Genomic DNA, 20565 nt, shown 5'->3' with positions numbered 1-20565 from the left:
ATTAGAAAGAAAATTGTTCAGTGAAGTGATATATCTTATAAAAATAATATTTCCCTTTGAAGTTTATCCCTTTGAGAGTTGTTTATCAAACTATACCAGTATACACGTATGGTCAACAGATGTTATCTTACATCGTGTATAAGTGTTCTAACGATACGTTGCATCGAATATTTTTAATATTATCTACAGTTTAAATGAATGAAATACATCAATTTCTCAGCCTTCGATATTTTTCATTAAAATACATATTTTATTTGCATCAATTATAAACAGGTTGTACGTTAAAATGGGAGCAAATACTTTCGACGAGTGACAAATAAACGCATAATTAACATCGGTCAATACCAGTACATTATTTATATAAATATTTGCAATAATTTAAATTTTATGTACCTGAAGAAAGAAAATTGGTGTTAGTTGTGAAAAGGAAATCAATAATTTCATACATTTGTCTATACGAAAGGTCAATGGAATTATAAAAATGATGTATTTATTCGTATTTATTATTATTGCAGATATATTTGAAATAGATTAGATAAAAGAAGGTCATGATATGGGCATACATTTGAAATCTTTTAATGATTGAAACGGAGCAAGAAATACTATGAAAGTTCCGAAATATCGTGTGAACAAGGCTAGAGTCTAAACAATTGGTCCACCGTATGCCTGCAGGATTCATGATATTTCCAAGACGTTTTCCGTCGATTTTCCGCATCTGCGTTGTTCTTCTCTCATCCTCATCGTGTCAAGTGCTTTGCGTGCGCACTGCGCTCATGGGCCATAGGGGTTGGGAGGTGTAGTTGGATGCTAGTCGTCGGTACATTCGTGTTTGCTCGGCCGTACTCGGCAATTTCCGTGGATCTCTGCGGGGGCACAGGCCTCCTTCCCTTCGGAGCAACTCACAGTGTTCACACTCCCGCGTAGGTGTGCGGCGGTAGGTGCGAGTTTTATTTCTTCGTCGCGTGATCCAATGATGAGTACGTGTTCGCATCGGTCACCCTTCGAGTACAAGTGATACGTGAATCGCACGCTGCTCTTCGACGGATAATAAGCAGCAGCGGGCGCGAAAAACGAGGCAGGAGTTTCTTGGAAAGTTGACAGCCGAGAGATAGAACAAAATTCGAGTGAGTACGAGAACCGGCAAAGAGGGACGATCGTTGACATCGATGATTGATAAATGAACAACGAGCAAGATACAAAGTCGATCCGTCTTGACAAATGGAATTAACCTCAATTTGAACAGTGAGTGAATTTGAAAGTGCTGATTCCTCGTTCTGACAGTATCGTACACCTGTTACGACTGTCCAGTCGTAACCGCGAGCCCTCGCGGTACACACTTGTCAGCCTCTCCAATTTGATCGATTTCTCGAACGCGTCGATCTCTCGAACGCGTGTCGCTCTCTCTCGAACTCGGCGTGTTCGTGGGATATCCGGAAGTCAGATACAAGTGGATCGTCTCGTGGTGCGCGTCGGAAAGAACAAGTGAACAAGTAATGATACATTTTATATCTTAAAACCGGTAAAGTGCGTATAACCGATGATCACTACGGTAACATCTAATTAAGTGTACTTCAGTTAACTTACTGTTCTATTATTAACGCGAATATTAACGGATTTTCAATCGTGGCTAGTAGTCGAGTATAGGGATACGTCGTTGATTGTAATTTTTTCGAATTTCCTTTCGTCGAAGTGGAAATTGTTGTCGGTTTAGTACGAGAAAGACCGGTGATCGAATTTAAAAAAGGATATTAATGTGAATGACGGTTTTCGGGTGACAGATTCTCAAATACAATTGTAAGTGGTCGAGAGATTCTCAAGTAAAGACGCCATGTAAAGATTCTAACAATAAGTAGTCGAAAGATTCTCAAGTAAAGGTGCCAAGTAAAGATTCTAAGTAGTCGAAAGATTCACAAGTAAAAATTGATCGGTGATCGAATTTAATAAAGAATATTCAAGTGAATGATAGATTTCGGGTGACAGATTCTCAAGTACAATTCTAAGTAGTCGAAAGATTCTCAAGTAAAGACGCCAAGTAAAGATTGTAAGTAGTCGAGAGATTCTCAAGTAAAAATAGCACGCGGTCGGAAGACTCTTAAGTAAAAATTGCAAGTAGTCGAAAGATCCTCAGGTAAAGATTCCGTGAAACGTTCGCAGGATTACGTGGCGTGTGAAAAGTACTTTTTAATTACAACGGAATATTAAACTCGCGTTCGATTTTCGTTGAAATCTGTTTGACAACGGACACTTTCGAATATTTACTTCGCGACAGATGACAGTGTACGGTGCACGCGAACTGTGAAGTGACCTTTCCGCAAACGAAAAATACGGTCGGTCCTGTGTAAGTGAACTCGGTCTGTGTTTACATACGTTCTTCCGTGTTCGGTGTGTTCATGTTCCTGTAGCGGACAACCATGAAGGAGTACGAAATGAAACCGTCGCCGATGAGGCTTATCCTGATTTTCTTCGTTTTTTCCACCACGGCCATTGTGAAAGGTAAGTGTCCAATTGTACCAATGGTTTCGAACGATTTTCGATAAAATCGACATTGCCGCGTATACGGCTGGTATTTAAGCGTTTCGATGGCTCGTTGAAAAGCTGATGGAAAGTAGCGGTATACGAGACGCTGCATGTGCAATATTAATTAACGATTTCTTAATTAAACTTCCAAAATCTTTTCTCGGGTACAAATTCACATATTGCCAACCAGTCACGAGGATTTTTATTTCGTTTAAGTACATTTAATTAACGCGTTCATTGCCATGGTGGTCGCTTTAAATTTGATGAAATTAAGTAACTATTATTTAATTAAAGTTAAATATATGATTTTTAAATGAAATGGATTCTTATGTTGAAAGAATAATTTTTTTAAAGGAACAATGTAATTTAGAAAATGAAAGTAATATGAAATATAAAATTAAATTAAAATTGAGCCTCTCTTGATGGTTCGCCGTCCAAAGCTTAATGTCTGACTACTCACTTCCGTTTCTACTGTGGCAGTGAACGTGTCGAGAAGTAGAAAAGGGAACGCTTGCATGCTTATTAGATTATTAAGTCCTACTTTAGTTAACATTTTGAAGAGAGCAATTAGAAGTTAAAGTGTAGGTTGAAAGTTTTCGCGTAGGTAATAAAGAAAACAAGCGTCGCGAATTGGATTTCGCGAAATTGCGCCAAAAGGCGGCCATCCAATCATTCAGTGAACCAATCACTCGGTAAATGGAAACGGGACCGGTCTCTCGAGCCGAGCTTGTTTCCCACTTTTCCCCTTGTTGTTCTGTTGTCGTTGTTATTGTTGTTTGCATGTATTAAAGCCGCGTGACGGATTTCATTGTTTCACACGGCGTTCCAGCTTCCTTGTTTTTTTTTTTTTTTTTTTAATATTCGATCGAGTAATCCCATCGAATAATTTAACGCGTTAATTTCTATGGTACTGCAGTGACCTAAAAGCGCATATATCCGTTCAAAATAATAACAATCAAATGATTAAAATAGGGAAAAGGTTAATTTCGAAAAATGATAGATACATTTATTAAAGTTGTACCAATGGAAATTTTATTTTCAACGGAAACTTTTCATTCCAATCGCACGTTGAGTTTCGCGATATGCTTAACGAATCTCATCGTCAATTTTTTTCACTCGTTCATCGTGAAATGGTAAAGAATTCTCGTCGTACGTCTTCGACCAGAGGGAAAAGGGAATACAATTCCTGCGTGAAGTTTTTCGATTCGAACAGCACGCAGGACGAAGGTAATTCAGAAATGAGATTTCCAGTGGGTTGATTTTTTCATTTTCCACCCGTCCATTCGGCAATGTTCATTTTCATATTTCCCTCGGCTGGAATATTCCAACTTCGAATATGATTTTGAATTCGATTTAGAATTTCGCCGTTCTGCGATCTTATTCTAATCACGCTGGCATATAGATGAATATCGCGTAGTTAATTGGTGGAAAAGGGAAAAATAGAAAAAGTGATTTCAAGTTGAACGTTCTGAAAACGAGACGAAGGTTCAGATTCCTTCGATAATTTCCGATAGAAGGGAATTGAAAAAGCTGGCTGCTTCGTTCGATGCAACGTCACGAAATTGTACAAGAAAAGATGGATATCCAGCGTATCTTGTTAATAATTTCTGTGCAGCGTGCGGCGCGAGTTGGAGCAAGCGTAACCGTGGAACGAGATCGAACGTTTCTTGTCGTTGTTTCGTTCGATCGGACGGCTTGATATTCCTCTCTCAGCGTTCTCTAGCTAAATTAAAAAAGAAACATCGAGCACCGCGCGTTTTCCTTTCACCGTCAAAGAAAAACGGGAACAAACCTATGACTCGTTGGATAACTAGAACTCTTTCTTCATGGCGATCTTTGCCAAAAACTCTTCCTAGAGAATTTCTAATCTCTTATAGCGCTGGACAAGGGAAGTCCCGGAATTCACTTTCCAAGGGGGTTACTAAAAAATTTCAATTTTTGAACAAAGGGGGCTTTCGAAATTTTCAACCCCGTGCCCCAGAAGTATTAATCCGGTATCGATCGTATATTAATTAGAAAGAGTAATTTCATTTACGTTAGACTCAACCCCTTTCTCGATTGTTATTTAATCATTCTTTATAGAAAAGTCGCTTTGAGAGGCGCAAAAGCGTGTTTGCGAGCAAAAAATGTGATAGAAGGCGAATAAAAAAGAAACTATCGTTCATAGCGTCGAATGATTTAGTTTTGTTAAAAAACAGGAGACTCTTTGCCGGCCGGTTTATTCACTCGACGCGGTTCGTTCGTTTCTCAAAGCGTTTCAATTTTCTTGACGAATGCGTTCGTTAAATATAGTATAAACTCTCGGGTTATTATCAATTAACGGTGTGTATTCGAGTTTTTAAATCATATCCAGGCTATGTTTTAGTCATTATTGATCCTCCTTTGAACGGTGGGAATGAATTTGAAAAACAGGCGCTCTTGTTTTCAGGAAATTCGTTTAGCTCGGTGGTATAGATAGAGGGATGGAATTAATTTTGACGTGAATTTGCCAGCGGTACGTTTAAAAGAAGCGTAATTGTAGAACAATTTTATCTCTTAAAATGTTTTCCCTCTGTTCGAGCGTGGAGGCTTTTAAAAATTTCCAGTTAACGACAGTGTAGCCATACGGTTAATGTCCTTTTTTTCCTGCAAACGAAGCCGAGAGGGGAGGTTAAATCGTTGGAAAATTGCTGCAAACTATGCTCGATTACTCGTTTTTATTTTTTGTTGCGAATTATTTTGCTCTCGTTCACTCGAAGTAGACAGTTTGCCGGATACCGAGACCGGAAGTGAAGCCTCCGAAATTCACAAAGGTCAGAGCAATTGGTGCTCGTTCGTCAACGTAATATCTTTGGGTGAAACTTTTCGGAAACCGCGTCTTCCTGGTGTTAGTTTTCTTAATCGTCGTTTAATGTCCTATCTCGAAGATCCTTATAAAAGTTTACACTCGATCGACGTAGTTTTTGTCGATATTACTTCTTCTCGCCAATTCCCAATGTTACTCTCCTTTTTCGTTCGTTTTAATCGACGAACGTCACGAATTTCGCCGAGGAAATTCTGTAACTCGTCCAGTCAGCTTGGTGATTTATTGCTGCCACGAGTTACGTTGAAAAATACTCGTTGCTTTATATATCTTTGTTTCCGGTATTTGTTTTACGGTATTTCGTGTAAATTTTGAAATACCCTTTTCGCTTCTTCCAGAAATTGAAATTTTTCAAGCATCCACGCAGGTTCGATTGAATTTTAATCGTGAAAATTACCCTGAAAATGAAATCCAAATGGCAAATATTTTTCACGGTTCGGCTTTGTATCTGCTTCAATTATAACGCAGTAATTATTGAAATTTGTTTACCGTTGACATTGTAACAATGCGCGTATGTGCTGCATTTACAATTGAATTTAATTCACTTTTCATTTTAATCAAAATACCGTGAATTTACGAACAGTATTCCCTGTCACGGTAGGATATTTTTATTTACTTAAAAGCATCTGTTATGTGTATACGTGATTGATGAAGACTGATAGGAAACTGAAACGGGATATCCATTCATTAAAATTTTTAATCATACATTCATTGATTTATTTCACGCCAAATGTTTTTCATATTTTCGTGTTTCGTTGGGATTCCATTTCTGTTTTCTACATGTTTTCCAATATACATGTTTCAAACTTAGTTCTTTAATCAAACGAATGTATGCTAAATAGTTGGAACGACTTTTGAAACGATTTCTAAAAGAAGAAAACGAGCGAATTAATATTTATCGTCGAGGTAGATTTCGTGTCTAAGCAAGTTGCAAGGGAGCAACGTTAAGAAATCAGACAAACGCTGAATCGTGGTATAAAAGTTTTATAGACAAGGAAATACGCGATCGGGATTGGAAAAATAGTGGATAAATTACGATTGGAAGACGGTCGATCCTTGGGGATTTAGGATAGTAAATTCAATTGTCCATAAAATCTTCGGATCACGGTAGCAAAGGAAAATTATAGTATTCGAGTGTTGCGCGATTTGTATGAGAAATTTCCACTTTAAGCTTACAGCTTGATTCCTTCAGTATCGAACTTTTCTTTCTGCCTTCCTTTGCTTGAGTTTCGCAGTTTCGAAGTTTTTACGAGCCCGTACAGAAAGAAATTGACCGAAAACTGTTATTTTACTCGAAACATCTAATTAATTTTTTGCTGTAGATTTATATATTTTTCCATAAAAGATATCAAGCAAATTTCTATGTACAGTAAAAAAGAGATGGCTCACGTACAAAAAACTTGCACAATCAAATCTTTCCATGCATCGTTGCTCTTGAAAAAAAAAAGAGAACGAGTCGATAGATTTAGTTACACGATTCAATTTTTCCCTCTATCGCTTTTGTCTAGCTTCAACGAAACGGAAACTAATCCGTTTTAACTGCACCCTGAATAACTACGCGTATGTAATATCCATTTAGTTATTGAATATTTTTCCATTAATTCGAACCCTTAGATCGCGAAACTTGTTTAATTTTTAAATTCATTTTCAATTCATTTGTATTTTATTTTGGGAATTTGAATGATTGATTTTAAATAATTAAGAAAGATTTCTTTTTACCGCTTACCATTTTGGTTCCAATAAATTATCTATCAAAACAAGAGGGAACACACATAGTATCAGGGGTTCGCTGAGAGATCGATAATGTTTTGAGAAGGGGAATTTGCAGAAAATGGAATTGCCAGTAACCTCGTAGCATTCTGTTTGCGAACGATCCGTTCACGGCAAAACCGAAGATGTCTACTTTATGCAAACTTTCTGCACGAACGAGTTTCCGCAGTTGTTCGGTTTAACTGTTCCTATTACATATGGATACACGCATAGTTGCGATAACCTCGTCCAATAGTTATGGAAATTCCTATTAATTTCGTGGCGAAGGTAAAACGAACGTTTACGTTTATCTGCTGTGATGAATATCGGATTCGTGGATCGACTATCGTAACTCGTATTCTCCAAACGATTGATGCAACAGAAAAATGCAACCCCATTTTCACGTGTCAGATGTGGTTTGTAAACATCCTTTGAATGGTAAAATTGGAATTTTTCTATTTTCCATTTGATGGATTCGTTTTAGGCTAACGATTTTATGATGATTTCAATCTTCTACCAAGATTTCATGACATAAAAGTATTTCGAAATGCTACTTATGGCACATCAATTTAAAGGTTAAAGTATGGTGAAAATGATAATGTAAAGGTTTCGTCGATATTCTTCATACAAAATGGCTGAGAATTATATAATCATAGATACTGTTAAGCTTTAAGTGTTTTACTTCAACGAAGCATCAGCCATTTTGTATAAAGAATATTAACAAAACTCTTATGTAGTCATGTTTATTACACCTTAAACTTGAAATTGATGTAATATAAGTGCAATTTTATAATACTTTTCTGTCATGATTTCCAATGTTTCGAAATCTGCTACTTGCTTTACAATAACTTGATATTTATTTAAAAACCGGTTAATTCCTTGGAAATTAATTTAACTTTAGTCTGTGTCATCCTATCTCGAATGTGAATAAATTTAATTTTCTGACGTGATTTAATAGGAAGAGGGAGGATAATTTTGTTTTAAAGGTGTTCAACGGAATCGGCGGAGAACCGTGAAATTAAATAAGAACGAGCTTGCGTCCGTTTCCACGTAAAGCCGCGAATTTAATATCCAGCGTGGATATTTATTTCGAAAAGTGTAAGGAGGAAACCCTATAAAATATTAGGTATATACTCCAAAAGGATATAATACTACAAAGAAATCGGGGGAGCAAACTTTAGTTCGGGGTACAATAAAATTTTAATATCCCTCTTGAATTCTCACCGATACCAATTTACGGGACACTTTCAGATTTTCTATTGAACGCGACACCGAATAAAATTACCTCTAAAGCTCGTAGTAATTACATTATTAATCTCGTGGAATGGTAACGATGATAAGAAATGAAACGCATAGTATCTTCAGGGTATCAGAAATACGCAAAACACTCAGAAATCCATCGAAATCTGTACCATAAAATGGCACACAACCATTCAATTTGTCCACGAAATTGAACGTCGAAGTGCTTGTCGATCGGTATCGAAAGTCATTTCTCAGAAAAGCCAATGTCGGTTCGCAAAACAGGGTAAGAAAAAAAAATAGAGAAGGGAAAGAAAATTCTTGTCCGTTCCGCAGTGTCGTTCTTTTCTGGTGGAATGCGAAACTAACAGGGTTCTCGCGAAATCGGATAGCTGTCTAGAGTCTCCGAATGTAACAGAGAGAGAGAGAGAGAGAGAGAAAGAAAAGGGAGATCGATAGCGGGATCTTGCAACGGGTTCGGCTAGCAAGCGAATGAGAAGTTGCAGCGAAAGAACATAAACCGTAGAAGGGAGTAGTCAGACGGAGTCGCGAGATAATGTAACGGGGCATGGAACGCGTAGAAGCACCACCCTTTCATCCCCATCGGAACGCACATTCGCGATCATCCGTCTGTGTAGAAACTTTTGTCAGGAGGGAAAGTATTCGTACAGGTGTTACACCTGTTTCGACTGAAATGATAGAGTATAAAATTTCTCAGAATTAACAGAAAATTTGAGAATTAACTCTTTCTATTCTTAATAATTAGAATTTCAACGTGTTTTATAGTAAATGCTAATTTTAAAGGATAGAGAATGAAATTGAGCAGAGTGTAAAATTCTCAGAGTCCATCTCACCTGTTCGAGATTTAATTCGAATATCAGAGATTCCAGTGTATTTTATATTTTTCTTATTTCAAAATTACGAGTAGAGAAATGCTTTTGTTCCCGAGTGTATGTTAGCAGGAGGTCCTCTTTTCTTCGAGGGAAAGGTCGGGCATCTAGCTAACTGTTGGCGCGACGCATTGGCTCTCCCTCGTTTCTGTTTCTACCCTTCCTTTCTTCTTTTTCGCTTCGAATTTCTGTCGTTCTCTACCCACCCCCTGTCGCCACCCTTTGGCTTTCTGTTCGAAGCTCGCATGGAACGCCGGGTAAATGGAATGGCAGAAGTACGAACACCGAATGTCTCTGTCTCTAGCGGTGTGAAACGAAACGAAGCGGAGGGATGAACGAAATGGTGGACAGATTGAAGCCGGATACGCGTTTCACCGTCAGAAAGCTCTCGATTTCAAGCTGGTATCGTTTGCGATCGCGAAACGTATGGACAGTCTCGGAACAGACTGTTTGTCGCGTTCCAGTTTTGTCCTGTTACACGGATCCCGTTCGTGTACCACGGTTCAACGGATTTTCGGTTAACTTTTGAGCGGAGGAATTTTTTTTTCGATCCGTTTGTCGAGAAGTGGAACACGCTGTTCCCAGTTATCGATATCAGAGTGGATGCTTGGATAGGTGGCTTTTAACCTTCCGTCGCGGTTTATCGAGTTATGGCCTTAAAATCCATCCTCTGTTTTCGTCTTTTTCAACTTTCAACACTTGCAACGCATTGAAAATTCCGAAAAATCATAAAGCACCATTTCCTTTAACTAACGCGAGATAGAAACTTCTTCTCAAGAAGAATGGAAATTGAAAGAGCGAAGCTAAAGGTGAGCGAGAATTCGATTAAAAAGGGGGTGGTCGTTGAGCGGGAACGTGCGGGAGATTAGCTAGCTGGAGATAGAGCGACTGTTTCGAATCAGCTAAAATTCAACGTTCGCTTTCCAACGAAAACTCACACAGATGATTCCTTCTTTTTCTTCATTTTTCTTTCAATCCGCACGGTTTAATGGAACGAACGAGGTAATACCGTTCGATTCGATTTGATCCGTCATTAACTGAACGGTCAAAGGGAGCTTAAGGGAACATCTTCGCTAATTAGTAGCGGCACAGGTGCAATAGCGGCCAATGAAATCGGTCCTCGTAAATAGTCGTGTCATTCAGGTCAGCGAACCGATCGGGGCTCTCCGTTTTCCCGTGAAATCGATGCTTAGAATCGTTACATGGCCCGATTCACCAACGTTTCCAATCGTGATCTCTATGGATCGAGAAATTATATGGAATGACGACCGATACCAGAATTATGGTCAATCGTGTCCCGTTTGCTTTGATTTACGAAATTTATTTCACACGTTATTCGGTGCCACGTGAGCCACCGCTGGCCCACGGTACACTCTTAATTAAACGAAAAGGTGTCCTAAATTTGATAATAGGAATTGATAATTATCATTAGCATAATTAGATGCAGGACGTGGCCTCTTTATCATTTTCAAATTCTAAAATTTTCTTAACTTGGCCCACCTCCGAAAATCTTAGAAGAGGTTCCGGCCAAAATTGATCCAGCTGGTTCACCTAGCGAACAGTTAATAAAACGTGGTCTCCTCCTGGCGAGTAGCACGTAAAATCACGATAAATTTTTTCATGCTTGAAGTGCCAATCGATTTCAACGCGTTCTGCAAATACACCGGGCGCAAAGAGTTAATTCTCTTCGATCGACGGATTTCGGTTTCATTGAACTCGTGGAGCGCACGAACGGCACGAATTTGCGATTTTCAACTGCCAGTCGAAACGTTTTTCTTCTTTGTTTCACGACAAAGCGTTTAGGGGAATAGAAGAAAAATCGGTCGATCGGATTTCCCTCGAACCGGGTATTCTTCTACTCGTTCGAAGAAGTTACTTCTGTCGATTACTTTCACGATATTCGATCGATCGATCGATAGACTTATTAATTTTTCATCCAATAGTTAACAAGTGATTGATTACATAATAAAAATAAATAGACGGCATCAGTTTTTTCCAAAAAATATACATTATTTCGCAGTTTTAGAAGCAGTATTTTAAAGAAAGCCGAGTTTTAACGCAGCACTTCGCGGCTCCGAGTTCCTAGGTTTAACTCTTTTCCTCTTTCCTTCTTTTTCCCGAGCGTCGGGCTCTTCTTGTAAGAAATAAAACTGGATGTTCTCCCATTAAGTCGTCGCCAGAGCCCTAACAGTCGTTGTCGGAAGGTTTCTTGAAGAAAGAACGGTTTTTATGAAAAAAAGAGAACGAACCAGAAGAATGGCACCGAAAAAGGATCCTTTAATTGTTCAAAGTCTCTCGAGCTTCGTAGTCCAGACAACGACGAAACTAGAATTCATGTCGGGGGACTGGACGTTGAGAAATTCTGTAAATAGAACATTCTACAATAGAAGCGATAGAAACGAAGATAACGATGTCGATTAATCACCAAGAAAGGAGGGTTAATCGTTGCATTTTAAATATGTATCTTCGTTTAATTTCGAGTTAATAATCTTTACGAACCGACCGGAGGTAGATAAGTTTGAAACGGCGGGCCTATTTGTTGAGGGTGCACAAAAAACTTTGAAAATTTTAAGAAGTGGATGAAACGGATGAAAAGTAGGTCGTTCGCTGTTGGCGTCGATGTTTGGTACCGTTTGCTGAAACTAATTAAAGGATTCATGGGAACGGGGAGTTTTATAAGTTGAAAACTTTCCAAAGAAGCTTAGTGAATAGTGTACAATAACGAAAATTAACGAAGAAGCAAGGAAATAGACAGATTTAATGTATATATATATATATATATATATATATGCAGAGTTGAAGGGGTGAAAGAAGCGAGCCAGCAAATTGGAAATAGGTATTATTTATTCAATAAGGCCATTTCCTGGGTTAGGTACTTCATCAAATTAACCATCATCTTATGTAATATGAAATCTTTTCATTTTCTATGAATCATTCCGTCAGTGAAACGTTTAAAATGAAGCATAGGATAAGCACGGTCGAAATGTTCTTTCTCAGTCACGGCTGATTCCACGTCGGATATATTCTGCTCCCTTTACATATTCATACTAATTCCAGCGCTATACCGCGACAAGTTCGCGCAGATTAAGCATGATATCAAGCTTCGTATTCCCCGCGTACGGTTTTCAGATGATCTCATACCACTCGGCGAACTTCTTACCAAAGAGACACTTTTGGCTCTAGCGCCACTGTCTTGACAATACCGCACGTACTACTAAAGTTATCTCAACTGTTCTATCCAACTACCAACCCTCCCTCTGTTCCCGCCACTTTCAGCCGTCTTTGTCTGTGCAACGCTATTTCTCCCCTATTCTTCCTCGCCACAACTGAAATTACGTAAATTCGCGCGTTCAATAAAGCCAGAAGAGCGGAAATAATTTTATGCCTCTCCTACGGGAATGTTAACAATAAGTCCACCGGTCATTTCGTTTAACTTACTTATCGATCATCGTTTCACGCAGTTATTCATCTGATTGTAAAAGTTTCATTTCACCTTTCTGACCATCTCTAAGCATCGATTGTCGGGTTTTTGCAAAAATTTCTTATTTTCCCGGGTAAGAGTGAGGAGGAGCAAGTACACGTTTAACGTACATGATTATTCATATTATACAACGTTGGTTTTTCGTTGAACCTTGGCGTCGTGTTGTCTGCTTCGGGGTCCATTCTACGGCCGAGTTTTTGCGTCAATCGATGGAGCCGGTGCTCGCTAATAATTTACGTTACGTGGCCAGAATTCCAGGGAAACTGGAGCTCTCTCTCCTCTTCTTGTCCAACACACGCTTTCCTTCTTGCGACGAATCCATCAATTTGCTTAACATATTAAGCGTCATGAGTTGCAACTATACAACACATTGGGGCCTATTCAATATTATATAATAGCTTTGCGTTACATACGTGTAACACGTGTATTCATTATCATTTCAACGTGCACTACATTCTCGTTACGTACGATCGTTCACCTGAGGCTGGATATTAACGATGAAATCAAATTATCAAACTTTGAATTTGGAATATTTAGAAAAGGAGGAAAGATACCTGTTGAAAGTTTTACTAGATAATTATAATAAAACATCGCTTGAACGTGTTTAATAATATTTGAAAATACTTGTCTGTGAATTGTACAAACATTTCTGGTACACTTCAATTTTAATTAATTCGACAAAAGGAGCTACGCAAACTGTACGTATGTATTTACGTATGTACATAGATTCACGCGTACATGTATTTTCACGTCACGTTTCCCTGGAAAAATTAAAATCCGTAATGATGCGTGCACTCGGTTGGAAATTTTCAAAGGTAAACAGGAACGATCGAAATAGTTATGTAAATTGTATTTAAATCACCGCGCGACCAGACTATTATCTCTTCTGACAGTTGTTAATAAATATTGACACAATTTACGAATACATAATGGATAGATTGTTATCGTTCGCGTGTCAAGCCGTGCTTTTATGCATTGTCGATCGTGTCGAAATTAAAGCGAGCCGGTTCTCCCTCGAATTTTCCGAGAGAAAAACTTGGATGCAAGATGAAAATCCGATTCCTCTCGCTCGTTGACATATAAAACCGAAGAGGAATAAAAAATTTGGAAATATTCTTATCCTATCTGAATAATTATCGAGGTCATTTCCGATCGAGTTTTTCCAGAAAAATAAAAGTAGAAACGCGTTACCTGAAGCGGAAGTTATTTACGATTCGACCCAATATCACTAGAAACAAAGCATGAGTTATTTCGACGGAATGTTGAGGCTGAAAATCCCCACCGAAAACCGTGCACGTTTTTCGGGATTATATGGTTGTTCGTTGAACTAACGATGCTTTCCTTTTTTTTAGTTTCCGCTACACCGAGCAAATCGCTTGGATCTCGTATAATGACCGTAAAAAATATGTTTATGCACGCGAATGCCATTTGACCATTGCCGCGTTGGTCTGTGACGTGTTTCATCCGTTTCGAACGAGTTTCAAGCGAAATGTTATAATTTTCCGGAAGCTCGTTAAAAAAAGGAAAAAGAAAGAAATGGCATGGTTGTTCCGCCACGAGCTCTGTCGAATTCAGCGGTAAAGCTGGAAAATTTCATTGAAATTGAACCGCACGAATCATCGAATCACAGAACCGGTGATTTTAAGTAGAAATACCATTTCTCTTTGCTTTTCATCAAGGTTTTCGTTAACGAAGTTTATTCTGAAGTATTGCATTTGTAATATATCGCGAATAAATAAAAACAAGTTTTGTTCGGATATTGGAAGAGGTAAACGAAAGAAACGGAAACGTTAACAAAAAGTATATTAAAAACTGTTTTCCCTCGATATTCGCAATATTTAGATGAAAGTAAATCGCAAAGTTGATACAACACTAAAAAACCGTGTACTACCAATGATTTTTTTTCCGAAATGCTATGAAAGTTTACAAACGTTCGTCGAATATTTGGGGAAGGATAGTAGAAGTCAAAGGGAGTTGTATAAACCTATGTATTTGTATTTTTTCAAGCTTGATTGCTTTTCCTCTGTGTTTCTTTTTGAATACCATTTCAGTTAGTCAATATATAGGTATGTGTATGATAAAATAATGGATCAAATTAGAATTCTTATTTTGCATAAAAAATCCTTTGTTGTCGCTGTGCAACGTAACAAAGGCGATAACTTGCGTCATTTTCATATACGTTCATCCAAGCGACGGTGCTAGAAAAGAAAAAGAAAGGTAGAAGGAAACTCGTTCGTCGCCTTTTGCACATCAACGACCCGCGAGAAAGTTGAAGCACCAGGCATATTTCCTTCTTCTCGAGTCTCGCGAAGGGTTAAAACGCGACTCGTGTAGCAACGATGTTCGAAAGGGTCAAGGTGAGACCTCGATTCTTCTCGTTCCCTGCGAACTGCACAAACCTGGATTTACAATATAAATTTCCCACCTTGTAATTAATCGATCGTTTTCTCAAAAGAATATTTTCACCCCTAGGATTGTCGAAATTTTCACAAATGATTATAAAATCATCCGGTACCATCGTCGCAAGCTAATTCAATCCATCTGAAGAAAAAGAAAAAGAAAATCCCGCATAAGAAAGATTCTTAAACAGCCTATTGTATGGCGATCACTTACCTTCTGGTGGAGTTAATTTACCTGGAGCAGCTTGTCACACGGTTATCTCGCTCGTGCGAGAAACATACTCTCTCTTCGTGTGTAGGTGGAAAGAAGCTTTCAACGTGGACCGATAGGTTGCCCGGGAAAAAAGGCGTTTAGGATAAATCCAAGCAGCGTTTCCCGGCGGAGATGAGGAAGTGGTGGTAGTGGCGGTGGTGGTGGTGCAGTCGGTAGACGATATTGGCGTGCACGTCAGTAGCTCCAGGGTCGGTGGTCCAGCCGACAGAGAGAGGGATGAAGAGAGAGGAAGAGAGAGGGTGGCAACCGGAAGCAGAGAAGGGAAAGGTTGGATGGCTAGGTTGCTGGAGTTGCGGGCTGCGGAACTCAGGGGGCTGCGAGGCTGAGAGGAGGGTTGTCGGTGAACGAGGGTGGCGTCGCAAGAGTGGGTCGGCCGTGACGTCATAGCTATGGGGGAGATCGATCCGGGATTCGCGGTCTGCCCGAGGGCGCAGCAGCACCTACACTCCCCGCCAAACCCCGCCGTCGCGAAGGCTCACCCACGTTGCTCTTCAAGCTGACTCCACCCTAGGACACGCGGCTTCAAGCGGCTGCCTGCAACCACGCTGCGAACCTCAAGTCCTTCCTCCTCACTCTAGGCGCCTATGCCACCGGATCAACTTCATTCAAAGAAAGAGATACCACGTTTTAAGCATTTTTCTTTCTTTCTCTATTCCTTACATTTTATGTTAGACAGTTGTTGTTTGAGATAGTTTGAGGAAGTTTGATGGTCCCTTGAGTTTCGTTCGAAGAGGTTTGAAGGATCAGCGAGTGGTGTTTCAAGTTGTTGGTTGGGAGGGTAGCTAGGGAGAAGTGTTATCTAGGGATTAGGATTCCTTTTTGACGGGGAACATTTGATACTAGAGGATGGTCAGTTGAGTGCTACCGAAAGCATCAGAACCAGGGTAATTTCTTCAAGTTTGAGATCTAACCGCTGTTCGAAGAGCTATTTACTATGATAGTAACTTTTGAATCTTCACGAAGGTTTCTACTTTGTTTCCTTCTTTCTGGTAGTTCAGTATGCTGACCATCTACAACCTGGTTTGTAAAAGTTCAACAATTTTTTCAACTGCGCGACTGAAAACATTTCTGCGCGGTTTTAAATTCAAGGTGTAACTGGGACGAGAGGGTTGTTACGTTATAAACGTTCGCGAAGGTCAATATCGTTGTGTATCGTGTTTTATTCAGACGGGTGTGGGTAGTTTTTTTCTTGGCCGAGTGCAATCCACGTAGTTGTTTGACGTTTTGCCTCGATCAAGTGGTTTGATCGTTCGAGTTTAATGGGCGACGGTTTTGAGTAACGTAGTTTGATAAAGTTGCAGCGAAAATTCCTGGGTATTAAGGCATCGTTGACCCAATTTCAACTTTTCCCGCATCCGGAAATTATCGAAGATCGCATTGACCCGGTGTGACAAATTCTGCATCGCACGAGGAGAAATCGATTTCTCTTTCACGACCACCTTCGTAAACATTGCGATGATGATGAAAAGGGAATTCGTGGCAATTCTCCTCCGCGTCTCTCTAATTCATCAACATGTATTATACATTAATTAAAAAACGCACCACTTTCTATTTCCAACTGAATTTTTCTAATATACCCTCCATTATTAGAACTCGTTTCTTTAGTAACAATTCGTTCCAATTTCACCCCTTTTTATAATCAATTAATAAAATTCGAATGATTCTTTCATAAGGCAACTACGATACTAACAGAAGTTAATGAAGCGTATGTTTTAAACGATGTAATGGGACGAAACGGATACTCTATTATTGCTTATTTAACATAGTATATTTATTCTAGAGGCCATTGCTATGATATACTATGTATCGGTGTTTAAACATCTCTTGTGTGTTTAATAAATAATGAGAAGCCTCGTTATAATTAATTTCATGTATTATTAAATGTTTGAAATTTGATTAAAGTATCGATTACATTGCATACTATAAAATTATTAATATAATTTAATTCCCATTAATTGCCTGAATGTTTAATACATATTGTAGTTGTCTTACAATAAGACATTTTTTAAATCTTTATGGTTGTTAGATGGATTTTATCCGCTTCTATTTTGTTTTCTTCACTCTGGTTATTTGATTGTATCCCCATAAATATTCGAATGGTACTCTGGTAAACCCTCTGCTTTTCGGTGGCTAGCCGTGCAAGGGATTAGGATAAACGTATAGTCCGACGCTACTCGTTCAAACGCTCATTAGAATAAACATTCACTTTGGTAAGAGGAAATGTATTCAAGAGCACAGTGTATTGATTATTCTGTAAACCGAAACGAAAAGTTGTTCCGTTCAAGCTTTGCTGTTTCAGCATTCTGATTTTCAATGTTTGGTTAACATACTTAACGCGTTCAATGACTCTACTGCTCGTATTTAATGCGACACGTTACAATATTAAATTTTCAATTTAATTAATCTCATTATTAGAGTAAATTATACATTCTTTCTTTCATTCAAATTTCATAATTAATTCTGAAATTTGGAGTTAACTAAAACGGTCCTTCAAAAAGGACGAATTCCCGGTAATTAATTCAAACTTAACCAAATTCAAGTGGAAGCTTTACAGTTTGCGAAGAGAAAAAAAAGAAACAAGCGTTTTAAAAGTGGGAAAAGGGTGGTCTGATGTAGCAGGATAGCCTTTTTATGGTTAATGTATTTATGGTACCCGTTTGGTTTAACTTTGCCGGAAGGCAGGAAGGCGGTTTCGTAGCTGACCGTCCGCAAAATATCGATGTTGGAAAACACTCGGTTATTTCGCGAACGTAGACGTTGTTTCGCTTAAGAATGCAAACTTGATGAGACTGTGTCTTTAGAGAAGAACGGGGGTTGAATTGGTATTACCCGTTGCCTCTAGAAACAATTCATTCGAGCTCTAATATCATTGGAATCGGTCGGGCCGAGATTACCGAAGATTTAAAACTTTCCATCGGATTAAAGTTTGTTGTTTTCCTTCCTCTCGGATCGACGAAGAAAATTCTATTCCAGAAGGCTGCTACGAAGCGGTGTGTAGTTATTTGTAAAAAAGAGGAGCATGGTTTTACGCGTGCACCTGCTCAGACGTTTCAAACTTATTGACACTTGCTTCTTTTTATTCTCTCTTGCTCTAGTATAGTAACTTTTTTAATCTATTATGAAATTCTTAAGTCAGGTACCGCAAAATAGCATTTATATGTCATTAAAATGAATTACACGAATCATAACTTATAACATAACGAAGGAAATGAGGGTTTTCCGGTCAGTAAAAGGACCTTTAACGTTGGACACTGGAAACAGCGATTACAAAGTTTCCACAATACCGAATATGTTCGCGACACATATTACAACTTTCCGGTGGAAGAAATAGAACGTATATTTTCCCGTCCAGTTGTATAATGTAGCCCAAGTTGTGCTCATCTTTTGAGCGTGATATAATGTTAGTAAAAGTGGCGCTCAGGGGTTTACTGTTCGTTATTCTGAAGTTACTATTTCATTTATCAAACACAATAGAGTGAAGTGGAAAAAGAGAAACCGGATGAATTTGTAACAGATATTTATAGAAATCTCATCAATAACGTTTAAACTATTCAAAAGTCGAGGATCAAAGTGTCGAGTATCCGAGCAGAAGCAACGAAATCATTGGTGCAGAGGGTGGTGAAATTATTCAAAAGCAACGGTATACGTATTTTCAATCGTATCGATACTTTCGTCACGAGTCGAAACACAACAGAGCCAGAAACACGGGGAGGAACGATCGGGGTAAAGGTTCAAAAGATTTATTCAACGGTGACTTTTTACGCGGTACCATCGAACCTCATCGCTGATATCGCATCAAAGGATCCCGTCGACGGGTCGAATACGAATGCTTTGGACACTCGAGATGATTTTGCGCAAAGGCAATACGGTTCGATTGGCCAGACGGCAAATTAGCGAGCATGTACGAAACGAACTGTTAAATCCTGGCACCCGTTCTGGCAATCCGTATCGAAAATGCGGCGTGAAACAGAACGGAAAATTCTTGGATCGTGGATTGCAAACATGATTTCAGATCCCTTTTATTTTATTTCTTTTTTTCGTTACTTCTTTTTTCGGATAATGTCGATCAATTTATGGTCAATCGACAGTTTATTGATAAGCAGAAAACGTTGTCAACATCTCGTTTTCTATTATTTCCAACCGAACGCAACTAAGAGTTCCACGTAAGGATACCTTTTTCAAAAAGGATTTATTCGACAAAGGTGACTGATTACGAGTGTCATTGGTATCGGTTAGAAAACCAAGACACGTTCTAAAATGTTTAGGGACGGAAACATGGTCGTTCTGATCGGTAAACAGAACATGGAGTGCAAGTTTGCTAGCCGTAGCTTGTGACGCTATTAAGGGATACGTCTGCGGTAAGATCTCTTGCTCGATCGTTCTATGGTATCGGTAAGCTGTCCCTCTTCCATCTACCTTCCACTCTTACCTTCGCCAACAAGCTCGTGGCAAAGTTATCGTTTAATGGCGCTCGCTTTCGTATTCTGTAGCGGCGTGTAGTAGGTCCGGCGAACAGCAGGCAAGCGATTCCAGCTTGTACGCTTCTCGTGCAGACAAAACGACAATACCGTCGACAAACAACCGGTACAATCAATTACACGAGCTTCTTTCGTGGCTGTTTGTCGAACCGCAACCGCCGAGCGTCCCCGTTTTCCAGGGAAATGGTTCGTCTTTTGAATTCGACCAGGCCCGTTCTCCGCTATTTCGAATGGCCTCCCGACAAGGTGGAAAATTGACGAGGATTCAGCTCGCGATAGTCGTTTTACAAAAGGTTTTTGTTCTAGTTTTTAGTACACCTTTGTAACAGTGTGTCGACTTTGATTCTGACAAAAAAACCCTTTCTATCGTTCTGATACAGTATTGTCTACGGTGCAGGTAACCACGGGATATTTGATTAAAAAAGTTTTTCTATTTTTTTTTTTCCAATTAAATACCAGTGTTTTCCTTTTTCCTTTCATACGAGCGTATAAAATATGAAACTTTCAACATTTTTTATCCTTTAAACGTTGACTTTTAACCGCGGTATGTCTGAAATTTCTTTGAACAAAGACCACCGAGCTGAAGCATTCCTTCTCAAATGAACCCCCATAGCGTACCGGTGCTACAGATGTTTTGTGTTTTGTCCCGTTGGCAGAAAAAATTGCTTGAAGATCGTGGCTCGTCTCGGGTCACGG

At 39.1% G+C, this 20565-nt stretch overlaps 1 protein-coding gene across 4 annotated transcripts in view; it reads left to right on the top strand.

The window, feature by feature from the left end:
- Positions 1 to 925: 925 nt before the first annotated feature.
- LOC114872437 (nephrin-like) overlaps positions 926 to 20565 on the top strand; it is a 203046-nt gene continuing 183406 nt past the window's right edge. For all 4 annotated transcript variants that reach the window (XM_029179624.2, XM_029179622.2, XM_029179623.2 and 1 more), the window contains exon 1: positions 926 to 2493. In XM_029179624.2, the coding sequence (XP_029035457.1) occupies positions 2412 to 2493 (82 nt within the window). In that variant the 5' untranslated portion in view covers positions 926 to 2411. The remainder of the gene's footprint in view (positions 2494 to 20565) is intronic.

This window comes from Osmia bicornis, chromosome 11 (genome assembly GCF_907164935.1).
Source record: "Osmia bicornis bicornis chromosome 11, iOsmBic2.1, whole genome shotgun sequence".
Taxonomy (NCBI): Eukaryota; Metazoa; Arthropoda; class Insecta; order Hymenoptera; family Megachilidae; genus Osmia; species Osmia bicornis.
The sequence above is the reverse complement of the archived record's forward strand: the minus strand, read 5'-3'. Positions and strand labels throughout refer to the sequence as shown.